The 23,680-nt window shown below is 42.7% G+C and overlaps 2 protein-coding genes across 7 annotated transcripts in view; both read right to left on the reverse strand.

The window, feature by feature from the left end:
• The window catches only part of TMEM106A (transmembrane protein 106A), a 13,117-nt gene extending 3,364 nt beyond the window's left edge, over positions 1-9,753 (reverse strand). Inside the window, exons 1-5 of one of the 2 annotated variants that reach the window (XM_027870525.1) lie at positions 9,673-9,753; positions 8,857-8,908; positions 8,178-8,396; positions 4,578-4,641; positions 568-721 (exon numbers count right to left, since the gene is read on the reverse strand). In XM_027870525.1, the coding sequence (XP_027726326.1) occupies positions 568-721; positions 4,578-4,641; positions 8,178-8,379 (420 nt within the window). In that variant the 5' untranslated portion in view covers positions 8,380-8,396; positions 8,857-8,908; positions 9,673-9,753. The other variant, XM_027870524.1, reaches the window with a different exon arrangement.
• Positions 9,754-10,125: 372 nt separating this feature from the next.
• The window catches only part of NBR1 (NBR1 autophagy cargo receptor), a 32,492-nt gene continuing 18,937 nt past the window's right edge, over positions 10,126-23,680 (reverse strand). For 4 of the 5 annotated variants that reach the window (XM_027870600.1, XM_027870597.1, XM_027870596.1 and 1 more), the window contains exons 13-22: positions 20,045-20,185; positions 19,156-19,231; positions 18,508-18,618; positions 18,116-18,280; positions 17,819-17,980; positions 16,700-17,108; positions 15,801-15,895; positions 15,354-15,411; positions 12,326-12,431; positions 10,126-11,688 (exon numbers count right to left, since the gene is read on the reverse strand). In XM_027870600.1, the coding sequence (XP_027726401.1) occupies positions 11,515-11,688; positions 12,326-12,431; positions 15,354-15,411; positions 15,801-15,895; positions 16,700-17,108; positions 17,819-17,980; positions 18,116-18,280; positions 18,508-18,618; positions 19,156-19,231; positions 20,045-20,185 (1,497 nt within the window). In that variant the 3' untranslated portion in view covers positions 10,126-11,514. The remainder of the gene's footprint in view (positions 11,689-12,325; positions 12,432-15,353; positions 15,412-15,800; positions 15,896-16,699; positions 17,109-17,818; positions 17,981-18,115; positions 18,281-18,507; positions 18,619-19,155; positions 19,232-20,044; positions 20,186-23,680) is intronic. The other variant, XM_027870599.1, reaches the window with a different exon arrangement.

Raw genomic sequence — 23,680 nt, forward strand, 5'->3', positions numbered from 1 at the left:
GAGAGAGAGAGAGAGAGAGAGAGAGAGAGAGAGAGAGAGAGAGAGAGAGATGAGGCCAACCAACCATCCCCAAGGCAGAAGATGACTGGAACCACATTCTGCCTGAACGCAAACAGTTTAATAACCCTGCAGTCTGACACTCTTAAATGTCAGTTCTCAAGCTGTACAGGACCCTACAGTGGGGAATCCATAAAAAACTCTCTTAAGTCACTAAATGGTCTAAAGATCATAACTGCTTTCCCTAAAAAGCAAAACCATTTCATGACCCACTTTCACTAGTCATGAGCTCTCTCTAGGCCTCTGGGATTCAAGACTCCCTACCTTCCCTGATTACAATTCACAACATGCTCTTTCCTCCACTCTGATACCAACCTGAGTTTTGCCTTTTCAACAAATTCTCAATCCTCACCTAAAGCAACTTGCTGACCAGAGGATTAGAGTCAATGACTCGACCAGCCCCACCTTGACCCAGAGTGACAGTACTGAACAGCAGGCTGGAAAAAAAACCAGTTAATAAAATCTGTGCCTGTTCAAGACTCAGCCAGAGGATCCCCAAATAGAACATACCGTCACATTAAGGAGGATGACATTATCAATAAAAGCCACCATGGAAGAACTTAGCCCAGCCGGTTGTACCACGATGGATCGGGGGAACAGAATGAAGAAGATGAGGGCTGACATCAGCAGGCAGGTGAACACAGCCAGGGAAACGTAGAGCTTCCTGTAGAGAAAGCAAGGTCGGGAAGTGAGGGAGAGAACAGAAGAAGCCTGTGAGAAGGGGGGGGGGGTCTTTCCAGTTTTAGGATCACTGCTGAGGTCAGTTCCATTACAACAAAACGATTTCCCAGTCAAACAAGCATGTTAGACACCTCGACTGTGCCAGGTAGTGTGCTAAGCACCAGGGATACAAATAGAAAAGAGACAATCCCTGATAAGACCAAGGCTTCTCATGCTTCAGCAGTTTGAGAGCCTGGCAAAGTGTAGCCCAAATATTAGACTGTAAGCTCCTTGAAGGCAGGGACTGTCATTTTTCATCTCTGTATCCCCAGTTCAGTGCCCTTTAAAAATTCTGATGTCTGAGATATCATCTGACACCTATCCGATTGGCTAAAATGACAAAAGGGGAAAATGACAAATGTTGGAGGGGTGCTGAAAAATTGGGATGCTAATACACTACTGGTGGAACTGTGAACTGATCTAACCATTTTGGAGAGCAATCTGGAATTACGCCCAAAGCTGTGTATACCCTTGACCCAGCAATACCACCATTAGGTCTGTTTTCCAAAGTGATCTGGGGGAAAAGCAAAAGAACTTAAAAGTCCCAAAATACTTATAGCAGCTCTCTTTGTAGTAACAAAGAACTGGAAATTATGGGGATGTCCATCAACTGGGGAATGACTAAACAAGGTGTGTTACATGATTATGATAGAATACTATTGTGCTGTAAGAAATGATGGGCTGGGCTATTTGATTTTAGAAAAACATGGAAAGACTTGCAGGAAATAATGAAGAGAGAAATAAGCAGAAACAAGAGAATGTGGTATATAGTAATAGCAATGTCGTTCAAAGAACAGCTCTGAATGACTAAGTTATTCTGAGTATTATAAATACTTAAATCAGCTGCAAAGGACCTATGAAGGAAGATGCTATCTACCTCCAGAGAAAGAATTGATAAATAGAAGCCTGTGTAGTATGGTTTTACACACACACACACACCCCTACCTGTGTCTAATGGTGGCCTTCTTTAGTGCAGGATGTGGAGAGAAGGAGGGGAAAAAAAAACTGCACAGCAGAGAACAAAAAAAAAAACTTAGAAGGAAGCACAGAAAAATAGGGTAGTTTTGAGAACAATGTGTATTTATTACATAGTTTTTTTAAGTAAGCAGTGTGAAATGGAGAGTCATGGTTTCATATTGAATCCTCTTTTTGCGTTATGCTGTACACGTAAATGGTTTTTTTTATTTTGGGGTTTTTTTTTGTCTTTTTGTATTTAAGTTCAAAAGGAAGTAAAAAAAATTCTGATGACTTTTCTTTCCCTATTTATCAAGCATTTTTCTCCTACCACCTACCAAGTAAAGAGAAGAGGGAGGAAAGAAAAGACAGAATGAACCTTTGTATCACATAAACATAAACATAATCAAACAAAACAAATTCCCATATGTCACGTTCAAAAATATCTCTCATTCTGCAAATTAGTTCACCATCTCTCTATTACGCAGAAGGCCCTTGAAGGTTTGTGATGAATGACTACTAGTCTAAGCAAGTACTGCAGTCCGCAGACTAGTTACGTATTCATGTTTACATTATGACAAACTTGTATTTCTGCTCTTGGGGTAACTTAAAATAATTCATTAAAAAAAAAAAAAGAGATTGCCTCTCTGGCATCCTATAAAAAGCTCTGGTCTGCCCATAGTGCCTGGTGCAGGAACAAGGGTCAGAAAGGATCTCTGAAGTGCTGAAGCAGTCCAGGCACCAGCACCATTTGGGACAACTGGCCCAGAATGCAACGGGATGAATTTCCAGTTGGGCACAATTAGCAGCCTCACGTGGCAAGGCTTAATGATTGCCTCCATGGGAAGGACGAGCATCTGCTTTCCATCTCCATGGACAACAAAACAATCAAGTTTCAATGACTATAGAAAGGACAGTGATTAGATGGTAATAATTTCCTGACAGGATGGAAGTAGCCAGAGTGTCTGCTTCCAGGGAAGTCTTTCACAATAGGAAAGGCCTACACTATCTCTTGTTGTTGTTCAGTCATGTACAACTCTTTGTGACCCTGTTAGGGGTTTTCTTGGCAAAGATACTGGAGTGGTTTGGCTTTTCCCTCTCCAGCTCATTTTACAGATGAGGAAATTGAGGCAAACAGGGTGAAGTGACTTGCCCAGGGTCACACAACTAGAGGAAGTGTCTGAGGCTGGATTTGAACTCAGGTCTTCCTGACTCCAGGCTTGGCCCTCTATCCACTGCACCACCTAGATGCCCTATACTACCTTTACTCAACTGGGTTACGACAGGGTTAAGAAGAACTTCAGAGGGTAATGATCTGTTTTTACAGAGGGTCACCCTCAACATCTGGAACCCTCTAAGTGTCAATGCTTATATTAAGCAGTATCCTCTGGAGACGGATGGATTTGAGCTGGAGGAGAGAGAACAAACCACTGAGACCTTGGAGATAATACCCCAAAGTGAGAGCAGCAGGGTCCAAGACAGGAACAGCTATGATTATATCACAGCCCTGGCTCAAAAAGCCTTCAAAGGCTCCTCATTATCTACCCTTAACCTGGCACTCATGGTGGAGAGGCAGCCAGGTGGCACAGGGGACAGTCGGCCAAAAATCATTTACCAAGTACCTACTATGTGCCAGGCACTATGCTAAATGCTGCATAGAGTGCTGGAGTTGGGAGTTAGGAAGGCCTGGGTTCAAGTACAGCCTCAGACACTTATGAGAGGTGAGACCCTGGGCAAGTCATTTAATCTCACTCTGCCTCAATGTCTTCATTTGTAAAATAGGGATGATAACAATACCACTTCTCACCCAGGGTTGTTGTAAGGATCAAATGAGATAACATATGGGAAGTGCTACATAAGCCATCACTGTCATCCTTACTATTACCATTATAAACATTACAGATAAACACCTAGCTTCAGAAAGACCCCAGGTTCAAGTCTCTCCTAGGACATTGGCTATGTGACTGGCACTAGTAACTAAAGCTCTCCACACCAAAGAAATCCTATGTCTGGGTCCCCCCACCCTCATCCGACTTTCAGAAACAAAAACCTGGCATTTGAGGTTTTCCAACCTGGTTCCAGTTTACCATTTCCACCTCACCTCATACGACAGGCTGACCTATTACCCAAACACACTAATTTTTCCACCTCCGTGCTTCTGCTGACCTCATACTCCCTATACCTATAACAGTCCGAGCTTTCTCTCTCCATCTTTTGTAAGCCTAACTCTTCCTTCAAAAAATCAGTTCACTGTAAGAAATGACAAGCAGGCTGATTTTAGAAAAAAGTGAAAAGACTTGCAGGAAATAATGAAGAGTGAAATGAGCAGAACCAAGAGAACACTCAAATCAATGACAAAGGATCTATGATGGAAGAGGCTATCCACCTTCAGAGAAAGAACTGATAAACAGAAGTATGCATAGTATGGTTTTACATGTTATACGTATATACATATACATACATATGTATGTGTGTTTTAAATTGTGGCCTTCTCTAGTTCAGGGTGAGGAAAGAAGGGAGAGAGACAGTTTGGAACTTAAAATGGAACTAAATAAAATTTAATTTAATTTTAAAAAATCAGTTCAAATGTCAACTCTTTTCAGGAAGGCCTTCATCTGGAAAGGCTATTTCCCTCCTCTAAACTTTTGTCATGCCCTCTTTGTAGATATAATTCACTAATATCATATTCCATTTTGAGTATACTTCCCCCACTAGACTGTAAGCATCTGGAAGACAGGAACCATATCTCATTCATTTCCTACATCAACTCAGCACCCAGCACAGAGCCATGCAACACAGGAAGGCCTTTGTAAAAGTTTGTGGAATGAATAATAGAGGGCACTTACGTTCTCCTGGGCTTCAGCCTCTGGTCCCCATATGGAATGAGTGCCACCAGCTGCTTTTCCAGCTCTGCAGACACAGAAAAAGGTGGCAAGTTGTACATAATAGATTTGCTGTTTCATGTGTAATCACCTTTTTTCAAATTAGGCTGTATTATGGAAATGCTTGTTTTATTCCATAAATTAAAAATTAAATAAATTTTTTAAAAAGAAAAAGGTAGTGGGAAGGGGTCTTGGGAAATAACTAATTCTAATCCTCACATCCCAGCTCCTCAGGAAACCTCCACAATTCCCCGTAACAAAAGGACAGGACAATTCCACCTTTGGCCTACAGCACAACTTGGGCCCCAGGGAACCCCTGAAAGTCAATAGCTTGGCATCCACCCTGACAAAATGAGATTTTTCAACAAATTGCACTGTGAAAAGATCCCTTTAAGCCACAGGATGATAGAATATGGAGCTAGAAGGAACTTTAAGATAGGGAGTGGACAAAAGATTTCTCTATTACCCAACCTGACAAGGATTCTAAACTTCCATTCTCCTCAGACCTCAACTCTATCTCTTGAGAGATGACTTTGCCTTCGAGTTTACTGGAAAGACCCCAAACCATCTATTCAAGGGTTCTTAACCTTTTTTGTGTCATGGCCTCCCTTGGCAGTCTTGATGTGGACCTACAGACCTCTTCTCAGGACGTTTTTAAATGCATAAAGTAAAATATAAAAGATTACAAAGGAAACAAATTATATTGAAATACAATTATTAAACAAGTAGGGAGGGAAAAAAAAAACAATTCATGGGTTCCAGGTTAAGGACTCTGATTATAAAGTCCTTCAATTTCTCTGCATAACGTAAAAACCATCTTGACCTGTTTTGGTTTTTTTTTTCTCCCTCCTTCTTTCCAGGTTTAGAGGATAAAATTATTCACACCCATGGCAAAGCTAACCCTTCAACTTGTATCCTGGATCCCATCCGCCCCCTTCTGTCGAAGTCCCTCGGAAAGTCTAGCTCCTTACTATCTTCAGGTCTTCCCTTTCTACTGGTGCTTAGCTGTTGGACCAGAATTACTTCATATTTCTCTTTTTCATGTGTGTACAAGTTGTATCCCTCCAGTAATTTAAGGAGCTAGGTGGCACAATGGATAGAGTGCTGAGCCTGGAGTCAGGGGGACTCATCTTCCTATGTTCAAATCCAGCCTCTGACATTTACTAGCTGTGTGACCCTGGGCAAGTCACTTAACCCTGTTTGCCTCAGTTTTCTCATCTGGAAAATGAGTAACTGGAGAAGAAATGGCAAACTACTCCCTTATCTCTGTCAAGAAAACCCCAAGTGGGATCACAGAAAAGTTGGACATACTTTAACAACAACAAGGAATCATTTCAGGCCCAGCACACAGGAGATGTGTAATAAATGCTTGTAAAACCAAACTGAATTAAAGACCCCCCTCCAGATCTTTGCAAGAGAGGTAGGATTTTACAAACTTTTGAAAAAATCCTCACACTCTAAACGGGTATTGCCTGGATAGATGAAGAAGCTGCCTGAAAATATTGAAGAGGCTGAGGGATTCAACCAAGCTCCCTCTAAGGGCAGATGGAAAATAGACTTTGGGATGAACCCCTAGAAACTCATGCTATGGTATAAGCTGAGTCAAGATAAACTCATTATCTTTGACCCCCAAACCCACCCATCTTCCAAACTCTCTCCTATTTCTGTCAAGGGCACCACTGTCCTTGCCGTCACCCAGGTTTGCAACCATGTGAGTCATCCTACACTCTCCACACTTCCAATGAATGGTCAGGTCTTGTCGATTCTGTCTCCGCATCCTGACTCCATCTCCCTTATCTCTGCTCATGTGGTTATCCTCCTCATTCGGTTATTCTCCTCATTCAGGCCTCATCACCTCTTCTTGCCTGAGCTATGACAAAAAGCCTACTAATTGGCCTCCCTGCCTCTCCTCCACACAACTGCCCAAGGGTTAGTCCTAAAGTACAGGTTTGACCATGTAACTCTCCTAACTCAATAATAGGTAATCATTTATTGTTTTTGTTTTGGCTAGGCAATGGGGTTAAGTGACTTGCCCAGGATCACACAGCTAGTGAGTGTTATGTGTCTGAGGTCGCATTTGAATTCAGGTCCTCCTGAATCCAGGGCCGGTGCTCTATTCACTGCGACACCTAGCTGCCCTTAGGTAATCATGTATTAAGTGCCCACTATGTACCAGCCACTGTGCTAAGCACTGAGATAACAAACTCCAGGGGCTCCTCTAGGATCCAATATAAACTCCTGTTTGACTCTTCACAACTTGGCTCCAAACTTCATTTCAAGATGTGTGTGTGTGTGCTCATATATACCTATAAGCATATATCTCCCCTTCATACACTCTTCACTCCAACCAAACTGGCTCTCTTGACATCCTTCACACCAAATTTTACCTCCTGCCTCTGCTTTCCTACCATGAGTAGAATTCATTCCCTCTTCCTTATTTCTGCCTCAAGAATGCAATTTCCATCAAAGGTCAGCTCAGTCATCACCTACTACATGAGGCCTTTCCTGATGCCCTAAGATGCTAGTGCCTGCCAGAAAAATTAAGCCTATTTTGTATCTATTTTTACATGTATACATTTCCTCCCCTTTCCTCTGTGTAAGTTCTTTCAGGACAGAGACTATTTATTTCATTTTTATCTGTGTCTCTAGCACAATGCCTAGCACATAAGGATCAAGTGAGTTAATTGACAAAAAAAAATTTGATAAATTTTTTTTCTATTTGTGCAAATGTAGTTTAAAGATAATTATAAGTAGGTATCACGATTTTACTTTGAAATAAAAATCTTTGTCCTATTATCAATTCATGCAGTTTGGTCTTTTGAGTTATTCTTACATTCTGGACCTTCTAGTGCTTAAATAAATGCTTCATTTGCATGACTACACATGTATAATCTGTATCTAGTTGCTTGCTTTCTCAATGAGGGTGGGTGGGGAGGGAGGAAGGGAGAGAATTTGGAAGCCCAAGTTTTAAAAACAAATGTTAAAAATTGTTTTTACATGCAACTGGGAAATAAGATATACAGGCAATGGGGTATAGAAATCTATCCTGCCCTACAGGAAAATAGAAGAGGAAGGGGATAAGAGAAGGGGAGGGGGGTGATAGAAGGGAGGGCAGATCAGAGGAAGAAGTGTTCAGAATGCACCTCATCTTGGGGTGGGAAAAGGGGAGGGATGGGGGAGAAAATTTGGAACTCAAAATCTTGTGGAAGTGAAATTAAAATAATTTAAAATAAATGCTTCACTGATTTATTCTAGGGCACTAAAATTTAAAGAGCAGCACTAGGATCTCAAAGCATGAGTCCTTCCTATAATCAGAGCAACACTCAAGGAAACAGCTGTCTCTTATCTCCCCTTCCCTCACCTCCCCAGGCACAAAACCCCCTGGTTACAGCTTGGGCAATCTCATCAGAATCTACCTGTCCATGAAGAATGGATAGCCAAAAGTTAGGGACAACTATGGACACAGGACACCTAAAGGGAACCAGACTCAGGCCCAGCTTGCTCTATGAAAGCTCTTATTGGTTTACAGGGGAAGTTCCAAGCTCAGGTAAGGGAAAAACTCACCACTTGGGATCTCCCCTGTCCCCTGGCAGGTAGGGCAGGTCACAAAGCTTGAGTCAGCTGTACAAGGCGCACAGGAGAGAACAGAGTCGCTGCCGTTGATGACAGAATGACTGGAGGCTTCACTACCAACAGCTGAGTCCTGGGGCAGGATAGATTTGCTCTCACTATCCTGAGAGCCAAACCTAGAGACTGTCTCACCCATCACGAAGCAGATTTTCACTTGTGGGAAAAGTACAAAGTTTTATGATGAGTTTTTGTCCTTGCAACTTAAGCGGAAAGGATTGTAGAGGCTGCCTGGCTTTTTCTTTATTTTCCTGAAAGCTTCCTCCCTTCTCTAGCCAGATTGGTAAGTAAGAAAATGCCACAAACGCCTTCAATCCCCTTACTGCTTCACACAGTTGAAACTTTAATTTCTATCCTTTTTATTTTAAAGTTTCGTTGATGCTTTTTGGTTTTGCAAATGTAATCTGGATATATTGCACCCTTCTGAAACGAGCCTTTTCTTGTAAAAAGAAAAACAATTAAGCGAAACCAATCAACATAGAGACACCTGACAGTCGGGTGCAACATTCTGCACCTGTACTCCCCACCTCCTGGTGAAAAGAGGGCTCTAACCTTTTTTCTTTCCTGCCCTGTATAAAAGTTGACAAGTAAATGAAAACGATTCGTTTATACATACGGTCGTCTCTGTCGTATCAAAAACCTTCCATCATTCCAACTTCTTTCGTTTTCTGAGAACAACAAAAGCAGAAGTTGTTTTCGTGCGTAGAAACGAACACAAACAGAGAGCAGTGCCTTTCTAGACAGTAAGTTGGGTTTGATTTCTTGAAAGGAAAGAAGTGCGGGGGGCTGGGGTTGGGAGAGCGAGAGCCGGAAAGCTCCTTTTGTTCCTTTGGGATAAAGCTGGTGGGTGAGCCCCGTGGCAGCTGTTGAAAACACTGAGAACTGGCGGCAGCCCCAAGCCCACAGCGAAAGTTCTTCTTCCCTAGAGGAAGCTGAGACGTCACAGACTTGGGGGAGCAAGCAGAGGCTTAGGCGGGCGCTGGGGATGGGTGACCTGCTCCCCAGGATTCCTGGGGGTGGGAGCCGCAGGGAGCCGACCTGTGCTTTCCGGAGGGGGTGGGGTGCGGCGTCTGTGATCAGTCCCCCCTCCCCAAGCCTCCGTTCTCCCAAGCGGGGTGGGAACCGGGGGAACGTGGAGGTGACACCTGTGCGGGGTTTCTGGTCCAGGCCAGGCGCGCGTGGCCCGGGATGCCGCGGCTCGGGGACGTGCCGGTGCACCCAGGGCAGCGGGCCCGGCCGGCGTGGGCCCAGCCAAGTTAGCAGTTTCAGATAGGGATGGGGGTGTCTCCAGCCCCGCCCCCTCCCGCTCACCACATGCCTCCAGATACCCACTGCCCACCTGCTGGGAGACGGGTAGTGGGGAGGGAGCGCGGCCCCAACGTGGGGCCGGGAGTTCGGGCAGGGCAGCCGGAAGGACCCACGAGCTCCTTACCCGGCGGCGGAAGTGGTGGAGGCGGGAGCGCCGAATGCCCGGCTCTGGGGCCAGCTGATGCGCCGAGACCGAAGCCCAAGGACCGGAGTGCGAGCCCCGCCCTCGGGAGCCACCCCGAGCCCAGACTGGGCGACCTTCTCCCGGGCTCCGCCCCACCCCCGCCGGAGTCGCCCCTCCCCCATCCCCATTTCCCCCCCCCCTCCCCGATCAAGCAGCCCAGGCTGAGCTCAAGCGACCTTTATTAGGCTATTTCAACCTCAGGTAGCGTTACAGCTGCAGAGGTGCGCCGCCCAGCCCCGGGGCGCCCACCTAGACCCCTCCGTAAAGCCCGCGTGGGCCCGAGCTGCCCAAAAGGCCCTTCCTCAAACGGCAGGTCCCAGGTGCCCTGATCGTCCGCCCTCTGCCTAGGAGCCCCTATATAAAAATAAGTTTTAAATAAGAAAACAGGCTTCCTGACCAGACAATCTGCATCCCACAGCTTTATTTAATAGCATTCTGGGTTATACTGTAAATAATTTTTCCTTATTCGTGGCTAATGATTTATTATAATCATCCTGTTAATTATAAATACCAACCAGGTAAATAACACTATTTAACATCCAATCCCACCCTCCTTGAATCAAATACCCCGGCAGGGCTGGACTCTTCTTTCTCATCATGAATATTTCAGTAAGGTTTCTAGAAGATTACACCCTACTTCTCCCATCCTCAGACCACACCCAAGACGAGCTGGAATCCAAACACTTTACCTCTACCCAAATGGGGCTAAAACCAAACCTTTTGTCCAACTTCACAACCAGAACATTGCTGAACTATCCCAGGGCACTCTGCAAAATCCACTTGTACACCATCCTTTCTATTTTATTGGCCCAAATGCTACTTCTGACCAGTTAAAAGACAAGTACTCCTGTGCCACATACTCTCATTTGGAATTAATATAGGACCCAGCCTCTCTCTTTTTAAAATATTCCTATTTTTTCCCTACTCTCTCAAAAAATAAGAGGATCTCTCCATCATCATCTGGGGGGAAAGGTATTCATTAAAATGACCTCCCCCCATCTTCTAGTTATGTTAGCAAAATATTTTATCCTACCTATTTTTCTTAAAAATTTTTCCTTAAAGAAAAAAGTACGTAAAATTACTACAATTGATGCTGCTCAGTAGGTGCTGGTGAGTTAACTCCTCCTATCTCTTACCACTACTGAAATGCAGGAATGAAGAAGGTGGTTATTCTTTAATATGTTACTGGGAATCTCTGGAAAACAGACTTTCCAGTGACTGCTATCAGTTTTTTCTTCATCAAGTATACTTTGTGTGGTAGTAGCAGTACTAGGCTTGGATGTCATCTCAACACCCGGAGTGAGGCTGTTAAAGGAGCTATGAGGCTAACTTGATAGCAGCCTCTCTTCCCAGGGGCTTTCATATTACACCACAACACATCAAAACCAACCAGACAAAAATATCAAAACCAGACAAACATACTCAACTTCAGTACAAGGAAAACATTCGTTCTAAATAAAGTTCAAACCATTGTCTTCAATGCTCTCTAAAAGGGAGAAATAGTACGGAAAGAAAGAGTCATAATCCAAATCAATTTTTAAATTGTCTTCCTACCAATCCAGTCTAAAGTAAAAATTTAAGTTCTGGTCTTTGATTGGATACAAAGAATACTGCGATGCAGATGATGAAGTTGCAACGATGAACTACATATCAGACTCTTCAGGTTAAAAAATAAGGAAGCAAGGTCCTTCTACCCCACACCCCAATAACAGAATAAAGTCATCTCTGAGCAGCAGGCTGAGTTATTTAATACAACAGTTCCCTCAAGTCGAAGGCAGCTCCTCAATAGCGATGCGTGTACCAGTCATTGTTGTTGATCTGCAGTAATTCAGTCACAACCTGCAGGATGTTGTGGTTGTGCTTCTTCAACAGCCTCAGGTTCAGCTGCCGGTCGCAGAACCCCATTTCAAACAGATGGGCCATCAGGGCTGCTGTCTGATCTTCAGAAACTAGAGGCTGTGCACAAGCAGTAACAAAACCACTCCTTTATAATTTATTCAAGCATTTCCTCCTTCACACACACTCTGCATACCTCTAGCACATTCAAAACATCTTCTGAAAACACAACATAAGCCCCCTTTGAGTTTATGTGTAGCAATGAAAACTGGGGGGCCAGGACCAACAGGGAAGAAATAGACAGTTGATCTAGTCCAGTCCCCTCATTTTAGATGAAGAAACTGTGGCCCAGAGAGTTTAGGTGATCTGCTCAGATGACCTTGTAAGTAGGAGACCCAGATATATCAGGTCCTATGACCCCAAGTCAATACTCTTTTCATTAGAGTGTACTGTCTCTCAATATTTCAAAAGAAAGGATAATTCAGAAAGAAATATGAATTGGTAGTTACTCTTTAAGGAGCCAGAGGGAAGAAAAAAAGGAGTTTTGGAAACATACTTTCAAGGTAATGATTATGGGGCAGAAAGGAAGAAAAAAATGAGAGACTGAGATGGAAATGGGACAGCTATCCAAAGATCTCGATAAAGAACTATTTAAGAACACCTTTCTGATGCTTTTATGGCTTTCTACAATGGAATCGGGACAAATATATCCACTAGTGACCTGGGGACAGCTGAAGAAAGTAACATACACACTGACCTGAGCAGTGACTGGTGGCCCTGCAAATAGGGCCTTGTAGGCAGAGGCAGCAAAAGACATAGCACCCTTCACCAGCCCTCCAGTAATGCTACTCCCATGGTAGTACCTGTGGAAGAAAAACCAAGCTATCTCCAACAGATAAAGAAAACAAAAACCATTCCACAAGATACTCTGGACTCCAAATAGATTCCTTCCAAAAAAAAAAAAAAAAAAAGGATTTCTTCAAACACAACACCACCACCACCACCACCACACACACACATACGCCTTTAAAAAGAAAATCCACTTAGGTAACTTCATATCTGTTTTTCAAGTTCACATTTTGGTTCAACTCTAGAAGACTCAGTTCCACAGTTGCAAGCAACAAATACTGTACTAAAGAAATCTGATTCTACAGGCTAGTAACCCCATACCTGTGACACCAAGTGTATGCCAGGAAGGAAAGGGGGAGGAGAGAAAGAAGGGCAAGTGGCAGTTATTCTGAGTTAATCCAAGAGAAGCATCTCTCAATCAGTATTCTACAAAGAGAAAGCCAACTCTGATACTAAAGCAGTGGAAATGTCAATCAACAGAATTCCCAAAGAGAATTCAATTCAACAAAGATTTAAGGATCTACTGTGTAAAGAGTATTGTGCCAGAACTTTTGAAAAGACACATTTTAAGGGGCAGCTATGTAGCACAGTGAATAGAGAACCAGCCGTGGAATTGAGAGGACCTGAGTTCAAATCCAGCCTCAGACCAAACATTTGACACTTACTAGCTGTGTGACCCTAGGCAAGTCACTTAACCCTGACTGCCTTGCAAAAACAAAAAAAACCCAAAACCACCTTTCAATGAGATTAGAGTTTATGGAATTCTGGACAAAAATGGAATTAGTATGGACAGCAGTATGGAATTATGACAAAGAAAGGTAGTATTTTGGCTGTATTTTAAAGGGCCAATAAAAAAATCAGTAAGTTGGAAAAAGGGAGGGCGTTTCAGGTTTAGAGAAAAATATAAGTAAAGGCCCAGTGAGAGGAAAGGGCAGGGTATATTTAGATGACAAGCAGTTCAGTATGATATGAGGATTGAGCTTTTGGAAAAGGACAGCTGTAGCCCTAGATTGTAGATGGCCTTGAATAGCGAGTCACTGAAAAATTTTGAGCACAAGGGTCATATTAGATCTATACATAAGGAAAATAAGTGTGAAAGATGGCTTTCAGGGGAAAGATAATAGAACCAGAAACAACCTGTCATAAAAACTATTGCTATAATCCAGGTAGTTGGCAATGAAGACTATACCATACTCTAGAGTGGCAGTGGGATAAGACATTAGAGGATAGAGTTGAGAAAGACTTCAAAGACTGAATCAGCAAGATCTGGTAACTAATTGGATTCAAGGAGTAGAGAAAAGCCAAAGATGGTATCAATTTCAAATGTGGGAGCATGTGGGGGGAATAATGACATCATAGATAGAAACACGAAGAACAGGTTTCTAGGGGTGAGGTAAGCTAAACCATGAAGACATTAAGTTTGAGGTGCTAATGACAGAGGAAGGTCGAGATGTCCCATAGGAAGGGGGAGATGTGGACAGGGAACTCAGTAGGAGGTCAGGCCTGGAGGTGTAAATGTAGGGTCATCTGCATAGGACTCATAATTGAAAGTGTGCATGTGAAAAAGATAGCTGAGGGTATCTATACACGCATATACAGGTATATGCATACATGTATGTGTGTACACGTGTGTATACACACACACACACACACACACACACACACAGTGAAGAGGATGAGGACAAAATCTTGTGGTATACAAGCCTTAAGATGTTAGGAAAAGGAAGAGAAGCCAGTGAGAGGCAGGGAAGGAGCAGGTAAGGGGTAGGAGGGAATCTGGGGAAGTTTGCTGCACTGGAAGCCAAAGGAAGAGAGTCCACAGAAGAATGTAGTGGTCGACAACAATATCAAAGGCTGCAGAGAGGTCCAGGAGGACAAGAATAGAGAAAAGCACCACTGGATCTGTAATTAGGTGGCGACTGGTGACCTTGGAAGAGAACAGTTTCAGGAGACTGGTAAAGGTCAAAGGCAGCTTTGTGAGGGGTCACAGAAAGGACAGTGGAGACAATTTTCTATAAGTTTGGCTATAAAGGGCAGGAGTGAACTTGGATAATAAAGGAAGGCTTTTTTTTTTAAAGGACTGGAGAGATCTGAATATGTTTATAGATAAAAAGAAGCCAGACTGAAGGGAAAAACTGAAGATGGGAAAGAAAGGGGAGCTGACTACTGAAGTAGACTGAAGGGACTCTGGAAGAGATAAGAAGGGGTGGGATACAGTGCAGAATAGAAGAAATGGCCTCAGCAAGGGGCAAGGAATACATGTACTCTGAAATAGGAAGCCAGAGTAAAGAATGAGTGATAATGTTGAGAAGTGTGAAAGAGAAGAGTTTCAAATGTAACCATCAGGGGTCCTCAATCTTCTCAATGAAATAGGAAGATGATTTTTAAGGATGGGGAGTCAGGGCAAAAATAAAGTTAGGAACTTATGAGAGGAAAGGTTTGTTTCCCACATACTAACTACAATCAATTTTCCTGCTTTAGAATCAGAGATTGGGGGAGGAGGGTGTGCCCTAGAGATCATCCAATCCAACCCCTTATCTTACAAATAAGGAAACTCAGGCCCAGATAAGTATTTGTCAAAGGTCACACAGGTAGTAAGTGTTCTTCTGACTCCATATCACTGCTCCTGCCATTGTACTAAGAGACCTTTCTGGTCTCTACCCTGACCATAATGACATGATTTTATGTGTATATATGTGTTGGGGGTAGGGTGAATGGGGGACGTTCCTGGTCTGGGAAGGTCAAAGATCTTACACAATAACTTTTGCTTTTTAAGTTCAATGTACTGCCCAACCATTTTAGGAGAAATGGAAATGCAAGAATAATGGATTGCTTTCATTGCTCTCTAGACACTGGCATAGGCACTCTTAAAATGAAAAATACATTAAGGGCTATCCAATTGCTTCAGAAGAGGAGACTGTACAAGGTCCAGTTACCTTGAGTTTTCATAGCTCTTCTGTCTACTATTTACAAGTCCTGATGAAGCCCTGGGCTCTGAAAGCAAAAGAATTATTGGTTAGAGACAGCAACAAAAAGACAAAAATGAATTTCCCAAATTCCCTTAGTAGCTATTTTGGGGACCTGAGTATTTTTTTCCCCTCTAAAATACGTTTTTTGGGAAATTCTGTGGATTTGGATAAATGGCAAAGCAGCTAATAATTGGATAGGTCCCCAGTTAAAAAAAAATCCCTCTGATCCTGTCATACAAATTAATGGTCTAAATACTTTAGATATGTAGCATACTCCCCATAATCTCTTCAAATTTAATAAACCTAAGTTTGGGAAGAACAGAAATAAAAGTACAAGAAACAAACATTCCTGGGATTATTCAGCATCTCCTATTGAAAGTAGTGAAGAAGGAAAAAGCACTAGCTTATCAGTACCTCCTCTTACTTGATCAGGAACTGGAGAAAATTCTTGAATGGTAACTGGCAAATCTGTTTCTGCAGAATTAGTATTCCGAAGAGATGAAGGACTGCTTCCAAAAAAATAACATTGAAATGAACTGTGAGATACCCATAGAGTTGTAATGAGGATAAAATCAGCACAACACAAATGCACAGGGAATGCTCTAATCTTGATTTGGGCTGCCTGACCCCAGGGTGACCTAGAACTCGGGTCTCACCAGAGGGCTCAGAGTTAAGTTCTAATAGCACTGGCTTCCTTTTTCAGACATAGTGTTCACAATACCTTTACTTCCTAGTGCCTAGCACACAGTAAACAATGTTGCTGACTTGAATACGTATTAAATAACGACAAATTCTAACTCCTGCCTCACTAAAGGAGTTGATATAATTACAGTAAATTCTTGATTACCTTCCATGCTAATTGATCAGTGAAGGGGATAATGTATAAATAGTTTATACATTTGCTTTAAAATGCATTATGCTTTTTCTACAGCAGATTTAACTTTCTGATTATGAACTGTTTATGCTAATCTGTTTTCACTGCCTCCATCTGTGAACCAAATAACAATAAGGGAGAGAAAGCTTAACCTCATACCAAGTATCGAGAGAGAAGCTAGCTGGTAAAACCTTCTTTTGTAGACAAACTGAAGTAGACCTCTAATCCATACAAAAAACTATCTAATTTGCCTTTAATTTAATGTTGGTTAAAAAATTTTTTTAAAGTTAAAGATCAAGTGGTACAGGGAAGTATAGCATCTATATCCATACTGTGCCAAGTGGGAGGGAAAAAAACTGTTCCCATGGTGAAGAAACATATTTCAAGAACTGGTTGACCTTTCTCCCAGCATCCAGCTGAGGGGAAGGGCAAATGATACCTGGACAGCTGTCCTGGAGGCCCCACCACCTCTGGAGTGAGAAGCACTGCATCCAGAGTCTGTGATGTTGTCAGAATATCATTGATGCTGTGCCCTTGCTGCTGGTTTTCCCCTCTAGGAAGCCCTTCATAAGCCTCAGCTGGCTCTTGCTCAGCCTTGACCACCTGCTCTATCTCCATGAGCCGCTCCAGGCCTGGCTGTGAGAGAGCAGAACTATACATGGACTCCCCCAGGGGGCGGCTTGTATCAAAGCACTCAGGCAAGATGATGATGTAATCCTCAGAAGAAGCAGAAGAGCCTTGACTTCGGACTTCATCTTTAAGTTCCTCCTCCTCTTCATCCTCCACCACCTGGACAGTGTCCTTTTTTTCATCACTCATCAGTCTCTCCTCAGGAAGAATGGAATGTGCTAAAGGATGAAAGCAACCAACGTTTAGCTGTTCTGTAAGCATGTCACATTGCTAGTCAGAGCAAAGCATGAGGCACAGGCTGGAAACGGGAATCCAAGTGGCGATGGAAGACCAAAAGCAGGCTGCCTGCTGGCCGAATCAGGGTGATGTTCTAGTCAGGACAGAAAGGACTGGAGAGAACACAGCTCAGGAGAATAAGACAAATGCACTTCAAAGAAGCATGACAGATGGAGCTTAAAATGAGGAGTAGCCATCCACAAGGAGAAGGGCCATCACTAGGACTGCTCTGAGACAGGAGTTCAGAACAAAAATCTGCCTGTTGGTTTACTGCAACCATTAAAAGGTTGAAAAAAAAATTCTAGATGGTGAATCCTGGGGTAACCCATTTAAAGAAGGTCACAATTATTGTTATGGGTCTTCAAGGTCATTCTCAGTAGAGAATATAGACTAAATTTCATTATAAGAAATGTAGCCTTACCAAATTCTTTAACTTTACTGTAAGTTAGGCATTATTGGAAACAGATCAGCCATTGGCTTAGACTCTGTCTTGATATAATGGTTTTAGTCATAGTGAGATCTGACTTCTAGACATTAAGTAAAAATGTACGCTCTCACCCAAAAAATTCTCCTTGCCTGTGGCTGCTGCCATAATTTCCTGTACTACTCCTCCAAACCCCAAGACCTACTCTGAAGAGACTCTTGGACTCACGTGAGGATTTGTCTTTGCTGAAGTCATCTGACTGGACGAGCTGCTTCTCCTCAATGAGCTGGGGCTGTGGCTCTTCTTCAAGAGAAGGGGAGAACCGAGTTCTGATGGTTTCTTCACTCCTGGTACCATAACTGATGTTGTCAGGCAGCATATGCAGAGAGCCTAATGAATAAACAAGAGTACAATCATAATCAAAGTCCTTTACCTTCACCATCAGTGTATGGATAAGACACTTTTAACCCCGCACTGCCACTAAACTGGTAGAAGGAAGTGAGCAGAAGCTGCTCACATACTCACTCTGCAGGGGCTTGGGTCTTCGAGGTGGGTTATGGTCAGGGGCAGCATCCAAGGTAAGGGAGCGGATTACAGTTTCACAGACAAACTGGGTCCCACTCAGGTCTTCTTCACCTTCTTCTGCAGGAACAGTATTCTCAGCCTTATTCCCTGATGCCACTGTGGAATCTGAAAAAGAGCAAATCCTTGTAAGCACTTTGTACTTAACACATGCAAGAGTTTGGTCCAATTCACACTCATCACCTGCAATAATAGGCTAAACAAGAAGCAGCAGCTATCAATGTCACCTGAAGGTGAAGGGACTTCATGTGGTACAGAAACATCTCTCAAGCACTGAGACAAGTTTAATGGGGTAGCAGAAGGTTATAAATATACATTCATACACATTCTCTTACCAGGAAGCACTTTAAATCCTGTCCCTTCACTCTCCTCTTGTATCTGTCCCAAACCCGGTTTCTCTATCAAAGGGCTGTCATGTGGTAGAGGAGACATGCAGGGGGTCATATCTGAACAAGAAACAGGAAAACAATCAACCAAGAAAAAAGTATCATCTTTCAAACATAAGTCACTGCTAAAGGTGAGAAATAGCCACAAACTTCTTGCCACCTCTCAAGTTCAAGGAGCCCAGGACACTAGTTGCACAAGCCCCTCTGACAGACCAACGTAGGAAATATCAGAAGCAGACAAACACCTTCTTAGATGTCAATGACAAAGGTAAGCAACTATAAATCCTGATGTAAAGGAAGAAGTAGATACAGGCTTTAGCCAAAACAATCTAGACACAATATAAAGTAGAACTCCACTCAATGCAAGAAGACTCACAGATGTGTAAAATAGCCTCTGATAGACAATGGGTGAAAAGGAGTCACATCTCTTAGAACTAAGCACCTCTGATATGAGGCTGGACTCTAGAAAAGGAACCAATCTCCAAAATCCACTTTCTTATAGTAAAATATCAAGTTTCATAAAGCCTCAGCTGCAGTACCTGTGTACCTGGCAGCTGCCTATGAAAATGAAAAACGTGAGTTTAGTGGCATTCTTACCTACTGGGGTGTTGTGGGGCACTCGCTCTAGCTCTTGAACAATGTTTATGTCTAGTAACTCAAATGACAGCAGATCCTGGAAAAAAACATGGACAACGTTAGTGGGGCTATCGCACCATGATGGTGCCAAGACTTCTCTCTGTTCAACAGCCCACACAGAACCCTGGTACCATATCACCCAAGACTCTCTTCCCCTCTAACTCATGGCCTTCCACCCCAAGCTGAAAGAGAAAGGCTAAACTGAAATTGAGCCATTAATGGTTTTTTGGGTTTTTTTGGTTAAACAATGGGGTTAAGTGACTTGCCCAGGGTCACACAGCTAGTAAGTGTTATGTGCGCCTCCTAGCTGCCCCCATTAACTGTTCTGAAAGGAGGAGAAAGGAAATGCGATCTAGTGTAGAAGGGCTGGCTATGTGACAAGAATAGCAACTAGGGGCAGCTAGGTGGTGCAATGGATAGAGCTCTGGCCTTGGAATCAGAAGGACCTGAGTTCAAATCCAGCCTCAGACACTTGACATTTACTAGGCTGTATAACCTGGGCAAGTCACTTAACCCCGACTGCCTCACCAAAAAGCCAAAAAGAACAGCAACTAAAGGAAGGTTATATAGGGGTAGGGGATGACCGTCCCAAATCCAAGAGAAACTGGTTCATTCTGCCACATTTTCATGCGGTGAAAGCTACCAGCCATGGGTTATATAGGGACCCCCAAAAAAGCCCGAACTATGGGTGATCCTAACATTATCCATGGAAATCATGAGTCAAGAGTGGATATAGCCTTTACGTTCTCAAATCAATTCTTAGTAAGTCTCCTTTTTTTCATCAGAGCTATAAAAACTTCTTTCCCAGGACTCTCCCTGCCCCATCCCTCAAAGGGATTCCCTCTTCTACCTGGGCAGTGAGGAGGTCCACGGATGGGATGTAGAGCTCCCTCTCACTTTTGATCTTCCGTGGGATGCGAGTTTCTGCTCCCTCTGTTGACTCTGTCACTTCATCAATCTGAATTTCCTCTTCAGCAAGTGGGAAGGCCTCCTGTGGAACCCAACAGGATAAACTTCAGACCCTCACTAGAAATCTGTAAGTAGTCTGAAATTATTCACCCTCATATACCCCCCAAAATTTAGAAAACAAAAATGAAGCCATTAAAGTAGGGTAATTGCCTGGCAAAAGTCCCTGCACGAAGCAGAAATGAAAATGACAATTTAATGGAAGCCAAAAAGAGCTATGTTCTCAAGGTTACATAAACCCACAGGTCAGCATAGGCCGGGATTTCTCTCAATATTTCAGAATTAAAGTATTTCCAATAATGGTCCAAATTACATAGAGATGCAAAGAAACTTAATGGCAGCTCAAACTCAGGTCACTGGAACTAAGCAAGCCGGAAACGTGTGACTATCCTGACGAGTGGAAGTTGGTTCTTCATGTCCAGGAAAATACTCTTATATAGTCACTTAGGAAGCTTCTAAGTCACCTTAGAATAACTCCTTTATTCTGAGTAACTCAATGGTTTGACAAAATATTTACTAAGTACTTATTACTTCTACAGCACTATAGCAGGCACTCAGAAAGATACAAAGTTTAGATACAACATGGTCCCCAAATTTATCAATCTCATTGTCTAGTAAGGAGGTAAAATGAAACACATAACTAGAATACGCAGTATTATATGAGAAGTATGTTAGAAAGTGGCAAAAGCTCCAGAGTCTGAGTGTTCTCATGGGGTAACAGAGTGACTATCAGTCCTGGGTTGGGAATCTCCTCATGGAGAAATGCATCTCGAGCCAGTTCTTGTGGTTCTGAAATGGCATCTATTTTATCTGTCTGTTCACCTGCAGTCAGAAAAATCAGAGCTGCCTCAGCCGGCTGTGCACGGTAATCTACACGTCTCATTTCATCACTGTTACGCAGAATCCATTGGTTAGGATAGTTTGCTTAGGGACAAGGCCTGAGCCTGCTTCCTTATTTATTTTTAAAAACTGATGGATAGTGCAGCACATCTACATGGGTGGTTGTTTCTAAAGTTTACATAATACGTGATTTCAGATTCAACTTGAAAAACAGTATTTGTTTTGAGTCCTTGGTATTGCAATGAAATTCGTATTTTATTAAATGTATTTGATATGCCATCTCTTGTGTGCTATTCCTTGCCTTCTTCCTTTTTCTGGTTGTGCTCTTCCTTTTAAAAACCTCTAGAGGGACAGCTAGGTGGTGCAGTGGATAGAGCACTGGCCCTGGAATCAGGAGGACCTGAGTTCAAATTCAGCCTCAGACACATAACACTACCTGTGTGACCCTCGGCAAGTCACTTAACCCCAATTGCCTCACCCCCCCCAAAAAAACCCTCTAGAAAGAGGTAGTTTTTGAGAACTACTGATTTGTACTGCAGATGTACTTAAGGGATATGTAAAATAATAATTTTAACAAAGGAAATATCAATATTTTAAAAGCTTAATATAGACATTTAACTTTTTAAACTTAATACTTTAACTATGGTAAAAGGACAATGGAGGATAGAAAGGCCTGGCATGTGATGATCCACAGGGTCCCAAAGAGTTGGACACGACTAAACAACAACAAATGGGAAAAGGGTACATTGCGCAAAACATAGTTTATCTTTGAATTTAATGTTTGGTTTTGCAAAGTAGCTTGCATTTTCAATGTAATATGATAAAATGTAGAGCAATTATAATGCATCAACAAAATGGGTTAATTTTCCGGAAAAAAAAAGTGGTTAAACAAAGTGCTATATGGGTAAGAAATTCATTATTAATAGGGGAATAAGAATAAGGGAAGGCTTCTTGGAAGAGATGGCATTTGAGATGGCTTAAGAAGAATGACTAGGAATTCAGTATGTAAATGAAGGAGAAAGGGCATTTCAGAAATAAGAGAACAGCGTGAACAATGGCATGGGGTCTGGAAAGTACAGGGTATGTTTGGGGATAGTTTGTCTATAGCATTAAGTGAACAGAAATGAGTAATAGGAGCCAAGGTTAGAAAGGTAAAGTGGTGTCAGATTGCTGAAGGCCTTGAATGTGAAACAAAGGAGTCTGAAATTTACTTAGTAGGCAATGGGAAACTGCCTGAAGATTTTTTAGAAGAGGAACTGAGACAGCCTCTTAGGATTGAGAGCTAGAAGACACCTTAGGAGTAATTTAAACCAGGGGTTCTTAACCTAGAGTCTGTGGTTTCTGAAAGTCCATGAATTTGGAGACGAAAAAAATTACACCTTTATTTTCACTAAAATTTAGCTTTTTCTCCAATTATGAATGTAAGCAACAAACATTATTCTAAAGACTCAATGGTTTCACCAGGCTGGCCAAAGGGTCCATGACACAAAAAACGGTTTTAAGAACCCCTGAATTAGACTAACTCCCTCATTCGACAGATTAAGTGACTTGTCCACTGAACTACTGCAAAAGCCTCCTGAGTGGTCTCTAGTCTGTCCCTTCCCCAATCGAGTCTCCACACAGCAGCCAACAACATGTTTCTAAAGCAAAGGCCAGGCCATGTCACTCCCTACCTAAAGAAGCTCCAGTGGCTTCCTATCGTCTCTAGGATCAGCTACAAACTCCTTTGGGATTTATCGCCCTTCACAATTTGGTTCGAGCCTACCTCTTTACACTCCTTCCACTTTATTCCTCTTCCCACACTCTAGACTCCCCTCACACATGACATTCCATGTCCTGATTCAGTGCTTTGGCAAAGGATGGCCCTGCCTCATGCCTGTAATACTCCTTCCCCCAAACCTCTATTTCTACGAAGCCCCAGCTTCTTTCAAAGCTCAGCTCACGCCACACCTCTAACCTGAGGCCTTACCTGATTCTCCCAATGACTTAGTCCCTCCTCCCTCTTCCCCGACCCAAATTAATTTATATGTATTTTGTGTCTAGTCAGGAATACTCCTCTTCCAGAGTTCACATCCAGCCTCAGACACTGTGTGACCCTGGGCAAGTCATGTAACCCTGTTTGCCTGTTTTCTTACCTGGAAAATGAGCTGGAGAAGGAAATGGCAAACCACTCAGTATCTCTGTCAAGAAAACCCCAAATGGGGTCACAAGGAGACACAACTGAAACGACTGAACAATCTACTTATACGTATATATGTTGCTTCCCTCATTGATACCTTTGTAATCCCAGCATTAAGCACTATTAGGCTTGGCACTTGGCAGGTGCTTAGTAACTGTTTGTTAAGCAATTGATTGATTAGCTCTATGCATACAGAAAATTATTTAGGCATTTGAATGAACAATGAGGAAAGAGTGAACACAAAAAGACCTATAATTAGAAGGTTACTACAAAAATCCAGGTAGGCAGGTAGGAAGGAAAGCTTACGCACTATGCTGGTGGCAGTGGGGAAAAGAGGAGGGGATAAATGCTGGAAAGGGTTACAAAGGAGGAGAAAATCTGATAACCAGCAGGCTGAATGTGCCAGATGAGAAAGTGGCAAGGCAGCAGCAAAGTTTCTAACATGGGACCCTGGGTGAGTGGTGGTACCATGGACATAAAGAGTAGACAAAAGAAGTTAAC

This window comes from Vombatus ursinus, unplaced genomic scaffold (assembly GCF_900497805.2).
Source record: "Vombatus ursinus unplaced genomic scaffold, bare-nosed wombat genome assembly UNPS02014797.1, whole genome shotgun sequence".
In the NCBI taxonomy this organism is placed as follows: domain Eukaryota; kingdom Metazoa; phylum Chordata; class Mammalia; order Diprotodontia; family Vombatidae; genus Vombatus; species Vombatus ursinus.